Source organism: Siniperca chuatsi, linkage group LG23 (genome assembly GCF_020085105.1).
Source record: "Siniperca chuatsi isolate FFG_IHB_CAS linkage group LG23, ASM2008510v1, whole genome shotgun sequence".
NCBI lineage: Eukaryota > Metazoa > Chordata > Actinopteri > Centrarchiformes > Sinipercidae > Siniperca > Siniperca chuatsi.
Genome location: NC_058064.1, coordinates 23,311,629 through 23,325,998, shown reverse-complemented (window position 1 = coordinate 23,325,998; position 14,370 = coordinate 23,311,629). Strand labels below are relative to the sequence as shown.

General features: G+C 40.6%; 1 protein-coding gene across 3 annotated transcripts in view; it reads left to right on the top strand.

The window, feature by feature from the left end:
- mpped1 (metallophosphoesterase domain containing 1) overlaps window positions 1–5,184 on the top strand; it is a 101,572-nt gene extending 96,388 nt beyond the window's left edge. For all 3 annotated transcript variants that reach the window (XM_044185253.1, XM_044185252.1, XM_044185251.1), the window contains one exon: window positions 1,624–5,184. In XM_044185253.1, coding sequence (XP_044041188.1) covers window positions 1,624–1,742 — 119 coding nt within the window. In that variant the 3' untranslated portion in view covers window positions 1,743–5,184. The remainder of the gene's footprint in view (window positions 1–1,623) is intronic.
- The last annotated feature ends 9,186 nt before the right edge of the window (window positions 5,185–14,370 follow it).

Sequence of the window (14,370 nt, the reverse complement as noted above, 5' to 3'; positions counted from 1 at the left end):
GGTTGTCTACCATATCACATTCTGAAGGCAGTTAGTTTAGACACATTTCCATATCTTAACACCTAAACATTTACCTTATTCTATAAACCAGCCATGCAACCTTAGAGAATGTGGAGATACTGTACAATAGTTTTCTTAAAGAAAATGATTAAAGTGCATATTAGAGTAGCTGAGCTGCCACATCCCTATCAGCATTTCATCCAGGCCAGGAAGGGCAGAGAGGCCGCTTCCCTGGACTAAGGATTGCTTTTTTTGGGGTTATCAGGTCAGCGCTGAGCCCCTGGAGCAGCGGCCCCCCATCAGAGAGAACCAGATTAGAAACTAGATCAGATTTTATAAGAGGAGAAATAGGCTAAAAGCAGCTTTCTTCATTAATGTGAGGATTCAGAGAGAAAGACAGAAATAAATCCTCACTGTGTTTTGTATTCATGTATTCCAATCTGAAAGGACCAACACAGACATGCAGAGTTCTGTTCCAAGAGATGGTGAAAGTGACACCCACACTTAAAAAATCACAGATAGTGCAAAGTTAAATTGTAGTACTTTTTGAGAGATGGTAGTTAACTAAGAGAGACAATGAGTGATAAGACAACTTTGGTCTATTTCAGTAATAGTTGAGACAATGAAAATACAGTGCCGACAGCAGTAAAGAATGTTGCAGCAAATAAAAGACATTCATATTTGAAAAATGGTGGTGACGCAAATTTTGTGCCCCTGATGGTCATTTATGGTAGGCTTGGTGAATCATCCAGAAGAAAAAATCTTACTGTAAATCAGATGTGGCCGAAAAGGCTCAGAAAAAGCTAAATTAGCAAAGGAAACTTCAGTAAAGATTATTTTGTCAAACCACTGTTCCCATGGTCAAGAATGAATCGTTCGTACTTTCCCCCAGAGAGCAGCAAAACTTCATAGGGTTTGACAATGTCACATATATTTCTAAAGCTGCACTCATCAATATTTTTAGATTAAGAATGGATTAATTGGATGGGGTCACTTTTGACAAACTCACAAAGAATTATCACCCAACTCTGCAGTTCTCCTCAGCTCTACAGGGCATGTTAGCATCTTTCTGCTCATTGTTTAGATTTTACTGTCCACAACTTCATCAGTATCGTTTCCAGCAGCAGCAGCAGCTGTTTTCAGCAGAAAAGCTCGGATAAAGCCACTGTACACTACCCGCTCAGCAGCAAACAGCGACAGATGCAGTCAGAGAGCAGCTGGTGAACATAGTGGAGCATTTAGCAGCTAAAGAGCCAGATATTTCTCTCAGGAACTGTTGGAGACCAAACACAGAGCTAACAGAGAGAATACTAGACTGACGTTCATCAAGTGACACAAACACACCTCCTTTTTCATTATGAAACACACATTAAGGTATTTTGAAAAATAACTTCTCACTCACACAAGTAAAAGCTGTTGATGTCAGAACAAAAACAAACACTCCAACAAAAGTCAACTCTGCACAAGCACAAAAAATGCTTTCTACTTTTTCTGAATACAAAATGTATTTAACCAAATGCACACCTGTAAGACAGAATGATATACAAAGACTCTCCCTGTTGTGTGGTTTGGAAACGTAGCTTCTTTAAAAACTTTGAGTTCACCTTTTTCACTGCTCCCCAGGTTACGGCATGATGACTGACGGCACCACGACGTTCATCAACGCCTCAGCCTGCACTGTCAACTTCTTGCCCATGAACCCACCCATTGTCTTTGACCTTCCAAACCCCAGGACCACATGACTAGAGGAAGCTCGCCCCCAAACACCTACCGCCAATCAGGAGAAAGGCGCCAGGAGAGGTAGCTGAGGTTGGTGGGCAGAAGGAACCGAATTCTGTAAATATAACACACACATACGGAACATGCCTGGAGATGGAGCGGACTAAGTGTGGGATGGACTCTCCCTCACGCTATTAATGTTATTTAATGTGCCATCATGTCTTCATCTCAACACTGAGTCGAAAAGCAGAGAAACGGACGAGCGGAGAGACACTTTTACATGCGGACAAATGGACATTTCTCACTGTCCTCTTTTACTGCACTGACAATCTGATGCGGCTCTCAGAGAGACAAAAGAGACACCCCGATGTCATTTAAATGAACTGTAAACATTTGGACTTAAGTGAAACAACCCAACGCCTCGTCTACAGGAGAGTTTTGGTTAAGCCACATTTGCCCTTGGGATTTTAACAGAACCCCACCCCCAATCTTCCTCCTGTTTCTCTCCCCTCCTCAGGCCCAGAGTGTTTTTTTGCCAGCGTGTGTCTATGTATGTAAGATCAAAGCAAGTGTGTGAGGGCAGCAAGAGGTCTCTGCCACGGCCTGTGTGAGAGTCGGGGTGTCAAACATGTTGACACCATTCCCCTGGGCCTCATTACAGGCCTCATAAGCCTCTTAACCAGCCGAGAGGAAAGCACACGCAGCACTTCCCATTCTTTTCTCTCGCCACTCCTCCTTCCATGTAGCTCCCTTTTCGCTATTTTTCCTTCCTCTCTATCCTTCATGCTGTGAATGACTGGGAGGTCGGGCTTCTTGGACGTGGAAAGGACAGCAGGTAACATAAAATGTAAAGGTGCTACACACTACTTGTGGACAGTCATGCTAATTCAGCTTCTGAGCACTGGTGGTCGTTTCAAGGATCCTCCCTTGTGTTATTCGTGGGAGAGATGGAACATTTGATCCTTTTTCAAGTGAAACTGTAACTACATGTACTGTAACTGGTCTCTGTAAATGTTCTCTGCCAATGTAAAGGAAAAAAACGTTGTTGCTATGCTTCTCAAACTTGTTAATACTTGTGTCCAGAAATTTGTGGTTGTTACATTTCATTTGGTTAATTTCTAAGTAATGTAAATGCTTATTATGGTATTTTCTTCTCTGTGAAGCCGCTCGGCCCTATTTGGTGATTATTAACTCTTTCATGTCCCTAAGCAGTTTGTCTGTGTTTTAAAAAAAGAGCTGTTCTTTTTTTTCTCTTTGCTCTATTTTCTGAATAAGGCCGTTCTCAGTAAGAGTCTGAATGTGCTTAGCATAACAAGACCACGTCACGCTTTGATCTCCCTGCTCTCCGACATTATATATGAACGTTCCCTGGGGCTGCAGTTTACTCCCGCTTCACTCTTGCTTCTTCAGCACATCAGCGTTCATCATGCCGGCTGATGAGAGCCGGCCAGAAAGAGCAGCAGAATCGCTCACCAAGAAACCTGTGTCTGCGGATACTGGTGGGGGGTGCATGCACTTGTTAGAGCATGCACACTGACGCCTGAGGGTCTGTACGTGTTATGCTAATGTCATGTGGAGCAGTTTGAAAGTCTGAGTCTACAATTGAGGACATTTTGGCTGATACCCACTTCTCCAAGTGGCACATTTAGGGTTAGGATTAGGTTTAGAATTAAGATTAAGTTTAAGGTATGGTGCGCATGGTGTAGAGAGTATGGGCACTGCAGCTTAACAAAACACAGGTAAATAGAGAAATCATATTTACCAATGTAACAGCACATACATTCATTTCAGAAGATGTTGGTCTGACAGGACAGTTGAGGTTCTGATAAATGACTAGGATACATGATTTAAATGTAACTTTCTCAAGATATTGTGATAAACCTTTAGATACAGTCTATGTCTCCAGTAATATTGGATCCATGCAATCAGGATGATAAAACTGAAATACCCTCACTTGTTAGCTAACTTTCCAACTCCACTGATGGATACTCAAAATCAAAAACTCAATTTGTTTATTCTTATGTATTTGCAGCTATTTTCTAAATGTGGTATATGTCAAATTGGTGAATACAGCACTAAAACTATTTAAGAAATATTCTTTGTTAACCTTGTAGGCATAACAAATAGCTCCACAAAGTGACATACTGTAGCTACAATGCATGTCAAGATGCCGCTTATGCTGGCAAAACTGTCGGTGCAGGTTCCACTAGTCAGTAAACGGCAAGTGGAACCAGGTGGAAGCATCAATGAAGTCCAAAGACAATGGCTATTGTTGTAGCATGTGCAGGCTTTTAGATTTGATGGCTAATAATCAATATTATGAGGCAAACTCAAGAAAAACAACAGTCCACAAAGACTTTGCCCTATCACTGTTAAGCTAATATACTTCCTGCAGATGTTTCACATTAAAAGCGAACTAGGAAAGGGAGAGTTTATGCCCTTTCAGCCGTTAGAAGGTGTTAGAAGGAGCATTTATGGTATATTGAAGATTCTCAAGCAGGCACAAATGATCTCTGCTCAACACTTTAATTGTTTATAAGAAACAAACAGTTTTCTCATTTTCTCACTAGCAAGTCTCCACCATTTCACTAACTGGTTTTGTTGGATCAGAAGAACAAGTAATGGTTCTTTGTTGAATGCTGGCACAATATATCATTGCGATCCCCTTCAAAGAACCAGGATTTTAGGTGGAGACTTTAGATCAGGGTTGGCAGTAGTAGTTTGAATGTTTGTGTTTCAGTTTGAATTTAAACACAAATTTAATAAAAGTCTATGTTTCAAGAAAGGAATAAAGGAAACTATTAAAAACCAAAAGATGGGAGGAACTTAAATCTTTAAATTTCATAAAAAGCTGTTTTGTCTGATTATCCAGTTCCAGTCCTCATGTCTCACTTTCATGCTCTTCTACTTCAATAGCTGTGTTATGCGTTTCCTGTTTTCTCCAAGTAAAAAAAATGTGCTGTACTATTTCTTGATTTATTTCTTGAGGCATGCTTAAAGGAGGTAATGACTTCTGCTACTCAGACAATCTGCATATGAAGAGTTTTGTTCCAAAATGAGATATCTACTGTTTGAAAAATGGACGCCTACACAGGCAGAATGATTGACAGCTACAGCTTGAAAGCAGATTGTGGTGGTACTTTATAAAGGATTGTTAGTAACATTTTTACTGTTATATTTCAACAATACTGGATGGTTAACTTCAGGTCTTTTTTTTAAATGGAATTATAGCATTTTGGAATCAAAGTGTTCATATGTTATTGTGTTTTGCTATCGTTGTTGGAGACTTTTACATTTTTTTAAACTGTAAAACAAGAAAATGAAGACTCAACAGCTGCAAAATTTTACTGTGTTGATCCTGGAGACAACTCTATGTAAAGTACCTTTCTTTCTTAAAACCATAAGGATTCTGCTGGTTCTGAGAGATTATTCACAGATTGAATAAAACCTTATCTGTGAAAGGTGGATGCTTGCTTCCTTATTTCCATCCTCACTCTTCCCTTTTGTCTCTCCTCTCCTTTATTTCCTGTTCCAGAGGAAAAAAAATTGAGGTGGTGACGAAACCGTTCTCGTCCTGGTTCTTCCCTTTTGTTCCAATCAAAGATATCTGTGTCTGATATCAATTATAGAGCCCAGAGCAGCAAGTTTGTTCCGCAGGTCTTCAACACCTCTGCACATTCTAATGAGAACCCTCGTTCAAATAATTACATTAGTAATCCCAGGGGAGACTGGGTAATTTATTCGCAGACGGCTTTTTACTTTGCCATTAACACAACTAGCTTTCATATACTCTAGTCTTCCTCCAGCTCTCTCCCTCCCTCTTTTTTCTCACTCTGCCTCTCCAACCACAATACTGAGCTCTTTTTCTCAGTTCTGATCATCCCTTTTCCATTTCCATCTGCTCGTCCTTCTCTTAGCTTCCTCAGATAATGATTCCCAGCTCCCTGCATTTTTCTCTCTCCTCTGAGTGCTACTGTATATCTTGCTGCCGTAGCGTTTCCTTTGAATGAATGACAGACGTCCCCTCTATCTCCTAGTCATCCATCTCAATTCACACTTCCCATCTGAACAAAAGAAGCACCCAGTACTTCCTGTCATCTGCATCATTAAAAAGGCACGTTATTTGATTGGCTTTGGAACACAACTGAGTGTCAAATAGTCAGACAACAGCCATAAGGTGGAGAACCCAGTGAATCAATTTCTCCTTGTTAATTGTTATTTTGTTCACATTTTTCAGTCATCAATTCCCTCTATGAATCTATTTGGTCAAATTTTAAATTCTAAAGTCCTGCTGCCAGGGCCAGATTAATCCACCAAGGGGCCCAGGGGCAAAAATGAGCTGTGGGCCCCTATTTCCCCACCCACTTCCCATATTAGTTTGTGATTATTTATGATAATTTTGCAACTGTATTGTTAAAGAATATGCACCTTGTAAGCATAATATTAACTGACGTATTAAAGGTATTGAAAGTAGTCCTTAACACAGGGCCTCTCTAGAAGCTGGCCTTAAAGAGTAATGTAACACCAGGCTGAAAAAGTGTTTCACAGTCCTCCACCCAGAATGACTGAGTGTGGTCTTAAATGTGCTCTGTTGTTAACCTGATTCCAGACCTCCGGTTCATTGCCCACATCTCAGATTTGTTTGGTAATTCAAATAGATCTGGCATTGTGCCTATTGATGGCTGTTTCCCCCGTTTATGGAAACAATTGATCAATCAGAGCTTAACAGACAGGAATAAGAATGGGGACACCATCTTCCTACATAGCTAGCCAGCTACACTTTACTACACTCGTGAAAAATAGTGAACAAGCGCGGAAACATCGACGCAAGTGTACATGTTGCTGTAAGTTGACATGCAGAAAAAACAACTCTTAAATCTACATATTTCTTTGATCAATGTAAAAAAAAAACTTTAGTTAACTGCTCCTAGCAACCGCTACTGCAGCTTCCCTTAACTGAAAATGACAGTGGCAGGATAGATATGGCACTCGCTACTAATTGGTTAGGGCAAAACAAAATAACTCTCTCCCAACAAGAAATCAGCTAACATTAACACAATGTCAGGCTGAATAAATGAAGTGAAGCAAAATGGCAATTCAGTCTCTGTTGCACCTCGATTGACAGACCCCGGAGTACATCACCGCAGCAAGGTAATAAGTTAAACTGGAGGTCAGCAGGAACAAGATCGTCACTCTTTAAAGGCCCTGAAAAGCTTCTTACTATGTGTGACAGGGTCCTACATGAACACACGATCTTCTGTGTCGGGTTTGAAGTGGGTGGGATTTAGTTGGAATAAGGTGATGTCACCTGTTTCCATGAGCCAGTCAGAGTTTGGCTATGTGTGAATGAAAATGTGATGACAGCTATGGGGTTGTTTACTTATGTTGCCAACACTGTCAATCAAATCTGATCAAACCACACTCACACAGTCCTGATAAAGCAGAGATTTTGACTGTTAAGCTTGTCGTAAATAATATCTAACAATGTCTTTTTCTGAACTTTAATTTTAATTATTGGTTAGATAGCAACTCTTTCACCAGACACAAACGTCCGTATGGGATGATTGTGCAAAACCACGGATTTACATTCAATAACAAGGGTTTTTTATGTCCAATGCAAAAGTTCTTAAAATTGCTTTCTACAATATCTGCACATTGCAACTACACTATGGTTAAGGTCAGGGAATCATTGTGGTTTTGGTTGAAAAAGTTTTTATTGCAGGTCTGTAAAGTCAAATGTGCTACACACCTATTCACCACCCTGAAATCACATCCTTACTTTATATCCCGCTACTTAAAGGGAACACTACTTCCTGCATTTGTGTTGGCATTGAATGTAAATCTGAGGTGCTGAATTTCCAACATGGAACGTAATTCCAAAGGATACTGGGCTATTAGTTAGTAATGAATATTTAATGTTATACAGAAATTGTTTTGCAGGGAATTTCAGACTTGGTGAAAATGCAGAAGCCACCATTTCAGGTTGTATTTTGCTTTTTATAGTGCATATTGCAAAACAATTAATCAAATTACCACAAAGTAATTGCCAAACACTAAACCTGGGGCCCCTGAATTGCCCATTTTGCCCAGTTGGTACTTCAGCCATGCTTGCTGAAGCAGCTGTAAGCATCTGAATGAAGGTCAGTGAAGAAATGGCCAAAGGAAGTTGTTGTAACAGGTCTTCCCTCTGGTGTCGTCATCAAAATAAGAGCTGAGATGGAAGAACTCCTCCTCCGACAGATTCACGCTGAAATGGCACAGCACCTGCAGGACAACAATAGCAAAAGTGAGTACATATGTGTGCACATTTGTGTGAGTCCTACTGTATTAGGTGGGAGGTTAGGAGATGTCATCCCTAAGCAGGCTGCTGATCGTTTCTATTGATTAGCTCAGGGAGCATTGTCTTCAGTAAATTGTACAGCAGGTAAATGGCAGGGACAATAAAAGAGAAGTGTCAGCTGCTGTTCTGTCAGCATGGTTTTGTTTCAACCTTCAGCTTAATTGAACAATTAAAATTACTGATTGGCTGTCAAGTGAACAGGTGTGTGTGTTAGATTAGATTAGATTAGATTAGATTAAATTAGGTTCAACTTTATTGTCATTAAACATGTACAAGTACAAGGCAACGAAATGCAGTTTAGGTCGAACCGGTAGTGCAATAAGCAAGTGCAGGATATAAAGTGTGTGCATAAATGCAGGATAGAGCAATATTATAAAAATATTTTACAACTGGTACTATGGACATTATATACAGATGGCATTACTATAAACAGAAGTATACTGATGGATGTGTGTGTGTGGCTTTGCAAGCTTGCAAGGATTTCCATCAGCTCTCCATCATTCTCCTTCAGACAGTTTGATAGAAGAGACACAAGTGGAGCTCAAACTGCCGCATCAGTAATTCATAAAGAACCAGTTTATCTTTGAGTGTTTGACATCGCTAGGATGGAGCAGTACAGGTGGAGGTCTGCAGGGTGGCGTGCTGTGGCTGACCTCACCTTCCTGAAGTCCTGCACGGAGACAATTCCTGTGCGGGTGCAGTCAGATGTCAGGAAGCAGCGTCTGATGGAGGTCCAGGAGGAGCGAACCACATCATAGATCCTCAGCATAACCTTGCATAGTCTTTGCTCAGAACACCCTGGCTTGTCTGAACCGGACCAAACCATGCAGGATCCCATCAGAATACAAGGCAGGAAGACGTGAACGACAACAACTAGAGGTGAGAGCCCCCAAATTATTGTTAATATTTCACTTCTTTACAAGCTGAGACTCAGAACAAGGTGTTTTTTGTTCTGTGATCACATAAAGAGGTTTTGTCTGTAAACTCGTGTACAGACACACCATCGCATCAGATAAGATGCAGGGGGTCTCTGCAATTTTACACAGATGGTGAGCTCGGTTGAGACAATGAAGGTTTTTGTGATTCCAAAGTTGGTTTGGAAGGTTGCAGCTTGTGGGTTGCCAGATTAGGCCCTCACCCACACGCTCCATTGAAGCTTGGGGCTCGGCTTAGTCGCTCAGTGGGGTTCCTTTTGGAACATGCCCACCCGTGTGTCATTGTTCAAAGCTTCATATACACCTCCCCATGCCAAAAAAGCACCGCAAATCACCAAACTTCCCCAAGTTGCTTGTAATGGGAGGCAATAGTCGAGGGCCTGAGGGTGGGAGGTCCCTGCTGAGTTTACACAATCTGGCAACCGTCGCCCATCACTGCCCCCTCACATTCCAGAGAGACCCCCCCCCCCATACACACACACACACACACACACACACACACACACTTTAAACTTGCAGCCAATAAAACTACAATAGATCAGACCTTAAACAGAGGAAAGGAGAGGGACTACAGAGTTAATTTGAAATGTGCTAATGTGCTGCTCAGCATGGGTATGTGTAGCTGAAAGTACATACCCTGTGTCCCAATTTCACACTAAACTCCAACTGTGATAACTTTGTACACATGGATGCATGAGGGAAAAGTATATTTTCTAATGCTAACATGCATACTAGGGCTGTGAGATATGGCTTATAAATACTATCTTGATATTTTTTAACTACCCAACAGTATATAAAGTAGTTTAAATTAGCTCAACCTTAAACATCTACAGCAGTAAAATGCAACATACACATTAATGTTTTAGTAATATTAATCCAAAAACATTATATTATATTAAACATTATATTATAGTATATAATAGTAAAACACTGACAGGGAACATTTTACTGCACAGTGAGTAAATGTTGCTATAATACTTACATACTTTTACCTTAGTAAGGTTAAGAATGCAGAACTTTTACTTGTAGTGGAGTATTTTCAAAGTTGGTATTAGTACTTTTGCTTAAGTAATGGACCTAAATACTTCTTCCACCTCTGGTTAGCACACCCACAGCCTAACTGCATCTGCGTTACCGGCCGATTCTCCCCCTTTAAGGAAGGTGGCCTTGTGGGTAACCAGCGGTTTTGTTGTGAAAGTGAGCCTTTCCCTTACGTAGAAAAGGTTTCAGTCGTAGTCATCTGGACACTGTTTTCAGAATCAAGACGTTTCGGCTCCCATCCGGAAGTCATTCTCAATTGCAAAAATGGTCTGAGAACAGTGATGAGGGAGGTGCAGCCAGAAAACAATAGGCCTGATTACTGGGCCATCATGGAAACAAAAGAAGGTCAGTTTCAGGTGAAACTAGGCAGGGTAAACAGCAGACACTCAGGAAGACTCCTCCCTGAGGGCAGGGCCTAAGCAACACAGAGTAGCTTAAATTTCAGTTCTCAGACCATTTTCACTATTGAGAATGACTTCTGGATGGGAGCCGAAACGTCTTGATTCTGAAAACAGTGTCCAGATGACTATGACTGAAACCTTTTCTACGATGGAACACTCCTGGACGAATGAGGGACTACACCGCCTTTCTCTTACGTTACTTTAGTCAGCCATAAAGTGTGTAGATGAGCTCAAGTTGCAGTATAATAGTTACTGGATAGCTGTGTGTTGTGAGAAACTCTTTTTCAAGAGTTTTTTGAAGTGGGGCTGTATGAGGTACTTATCCATAGTCAGTGTGTTACCTGCAGTAGAGGGCGGTCAGCATGCCCCCAGTTTGGAGAAGCAGAGAGTTGTACTGGCACGAAAGCTAAGCAATGAAAAGATTTAATAAAAGCAAAACACAAAATGTGAAACCAAACAAGTGTGTGTGTGTGTGTGTGTGTGTGTGTGTGTGTGTGTGCGCCAGTCTGAGTGCAAGCCAGAAAGAATGTGTGTGTTTTCTTTTGTTTGTTGTTAACTTAGCGGTGGCTGAGAACAACGGTTACAATAATAACCTCATGTTAACCATGGAGAAGATCACAACAATAAAACCTCAAGCAGTAATGTCACATGTACAAAAGTTAAAAAGTCCTATGCTTAGTCATATACACTGTTACTCTATGTCATGCCCAGTTGCTTCGTTACCAGTCCGCTGGAGGAAAAAAGAGGTTGCTTTGGTGTGCTGCTCCGTCAGCAGGCACATGCATTGCGTGGATTAGCCAGATGGGGAAGAATTGTGGTCCGATGCAATCTTTAGTCGTGCTGTGTTACGATTGTGCAGATGGAGGAACCGGTCGCTTTGTCTGTTCTCCTCAGAGTTAGCCACTCGGCGCTAAGCTAATGTTTCCTTGTTGCTCTTGTTGCTTGTTAAAGTTAGCTGGCAGACTTTGGGTCGTAGCCGCTCAAGCTAACTAAACTTGTTGCAGGGATCCAGCTGGCTCTCACAGCACAATTCTGAAACTTGCATGTGTACACAGGCACTGTCTTTGGCCCATGGTCCTTTTTACAGTGCATGTTCTGTGTTTTACTGTAAGCTAGATCAACATGTACGTGTGTACATGTATGTGTTTATCTTCCCTGTGCCTGCACAGGACTTGTTTGAAGGTTATATTGATAACATTTTTATGTAGATAAATATTTAAAAAATATTAATACATCCAGAGAGCTTTTAGAAAGGTGCTGAGTAAAAGTATCACATTCGGAAAAAAAATATGATTGTGTTAGCTATCTTAGCTTAATCGTCCAAACAACAATAAACCCATATAATTACAGTTCTGCATATTTAAACAAAATAAACAACAATTACTGACAGTCATAGTCTTTACAACCTTAACTAATGTGTTGTCACCAGTTTGTCAAAATTAGAAAAATAACAGCTTCACTCCCTGAGGAGCTACATTAGCATTAATGACCGTTACATCCAGTTATCTAACATTATAGTTCCCTCAAACAATGTAACATTATAATGAAAATGTTCATCAGAGGGGATTTAGGAGTGGGCCAGTGTCCAACATAACTGATGGCGCGGGGCCAGTAAAAGTTTATACAGGGCAAGCTAATTGACCAGTCACTGGTAAATCTGCTCATTATAGTGTTTAGACCCAAAACGTGACTGTTATTGAGGGTGTCATCTCATATAGCAGTAACATAGCTAACATTAGCCCTATTATGAGACCGTTTACTGAGGTACCTGTGGCTAGCTAGCCATGTAGCCAGCTGCATTGAGCTCAACAGCTATAGTACTCACGTTAATATAATAAAATACTGACATGATCATGTAGTCATCCTTTCTCCCTGTAGCCATTGTTGCTGTGTGGCTCTCTGTTTTTTTATAATCTGCAATGAGATTTGTTTTCAGCAGAAAACACTTTGACTCATGTTAGATCAGCGCCACGCTAACACAAACGCTAGCTTACGTCAACTTTTACTGTAGCTGTCTGTCTAATATCGAGCGCTGTGGGTTATAATAGCATCTCTATAATGTACTGTACTGGACTCTTTGATTGGATTAAAATGTAAATATTTACCTAATGTCTTATACTGTAAGGATGATTGAAATCTAAATCCTAAATCTATGTTGCAAAATGAATTCATTACTCTATCACGAAAGATTCATCCCTTGATATGACTGAGTCTGAGTCTCACTCCACTCGACCATGAAATATGCAGGATGTGCAATGAACTGGCACCTGCTCAATAGCACCTTTAAGAGCTGATAGGTTACTGAAAAGACAGATAGAAATGTTTGACTGTGTTTTACAAAACCAGCTCCTATACGGACTAAATGTGTATGAGTTTGAATGCAAGCGAAGATTTTGCCCTTGTCTATAAAGCATTAGTAAATGATCGCATGAAAATGGCATCAGGTAGGAGCAGCAGTAGGGCAGGTGCTGCTGCTGTCTCACCTTTTCTTAAACAACATGGAAAGGTGCTATGCTATACTAAATCACTCAAGTGCTGGGTTTTGTCCATATATTACCCTTCAAATGGTAAGCTTTCTGAAATAACCAAATATGTATTACTCACATCATACAGGTCTGTTGGTTGATTGTTACGGCTGTGTTGCTGCTGGCCCAACAGAGCTCACCATCTAAACGGTGACGGAGCTCAGCATTGCAAAACTCTGATTCCCTTTAACTCCTGGGGGCATTGCACAATCCACCTTTCAGTGCTGGATCATGGTCAAGCGTCTCCTCCGAGACAAGATTGCTGGAAATATGGCCAAAGAAGAAGACTGGCATCGCGGATGTCGTGGAGGCTTTATGGCTATTTCAGTGCCATTCTACTACTCTCCGGTGATGTTCACCTCAACCCGGGCCCAGACACCCTGGACTTCCATCACCAGAAATTCACTTAAGTGTAAGCCGACAACAACACCTGCTACCAGATGTAAACTTAATTCCTCCAGTGAGTACCTCTAAGCTTTTTGTTCACACTACTCATGTGGATAAATCGTCATTAGAGAGACATTGTAACATTTCGTTAAAATCAGCAACATTTACTTCTGTAAAAGCTGATGTCTTCTGCTCCTCTGTGTTATAAGTGCCGGAGGCCGATTAAAGACAATCAGAACCCTGCAGTGATTAAACAATGTGTGCTGAAAACGTTCCAAACAGTTAAGCATGCCAAATTACTCTGGGATCCTAGAGTCAAACCGAAGGGGATTTTTGAACATAGGAAGTGTCATCTCTAAGACTGAACAATTGCAGAAGCTCCTGACTGACTCCAACCTTCAGTTCCTGTGTCTTTCTGAAACTTGGATTACACCAATAACCCCAACAAGTGTTTTTACTATAGCAGGATATGATGTTTTTAGACGGGACAGAACTCAAGAGGGGATACTGATGTATGTCAAATTAGTGTTAAATGTAAACAAATTGAATATAGGAATACAAAACCAACTGGAATGTGTTGGTTTCACCATAACCATGTCTCCACAAATGTATTTTAATGTTATTGGAATTTACAGATCACCATCCTCAAAAGATGTTTTTTTTTTAAACATTTCATTGACATTTTAAAATAATATGACTGCAACAAAGAACTGCTCCTAATGGGTGACTTCAACTTAGACTGGCTTGACAATAAATGCAAAAACACAATTGATCAAAGGCCCTACAAGGATAACAAAATCCAGTCAAACAACAACTAGATCTAATTTTATCGAATGAACCAGAGTGAATTACAAAATCTTACAACCTGATCACTGGTCTTTCTGATCACAATCTCACTCTGGTTGCAAGAAAATTAACTAAGAGGTTTGACTTACAGAACACATAGAGAATGAAAAACACTTTCTATTACATCCCAATTTATATATATTTGAAAATGAACTAAAGGAAATAAACTGGGATGA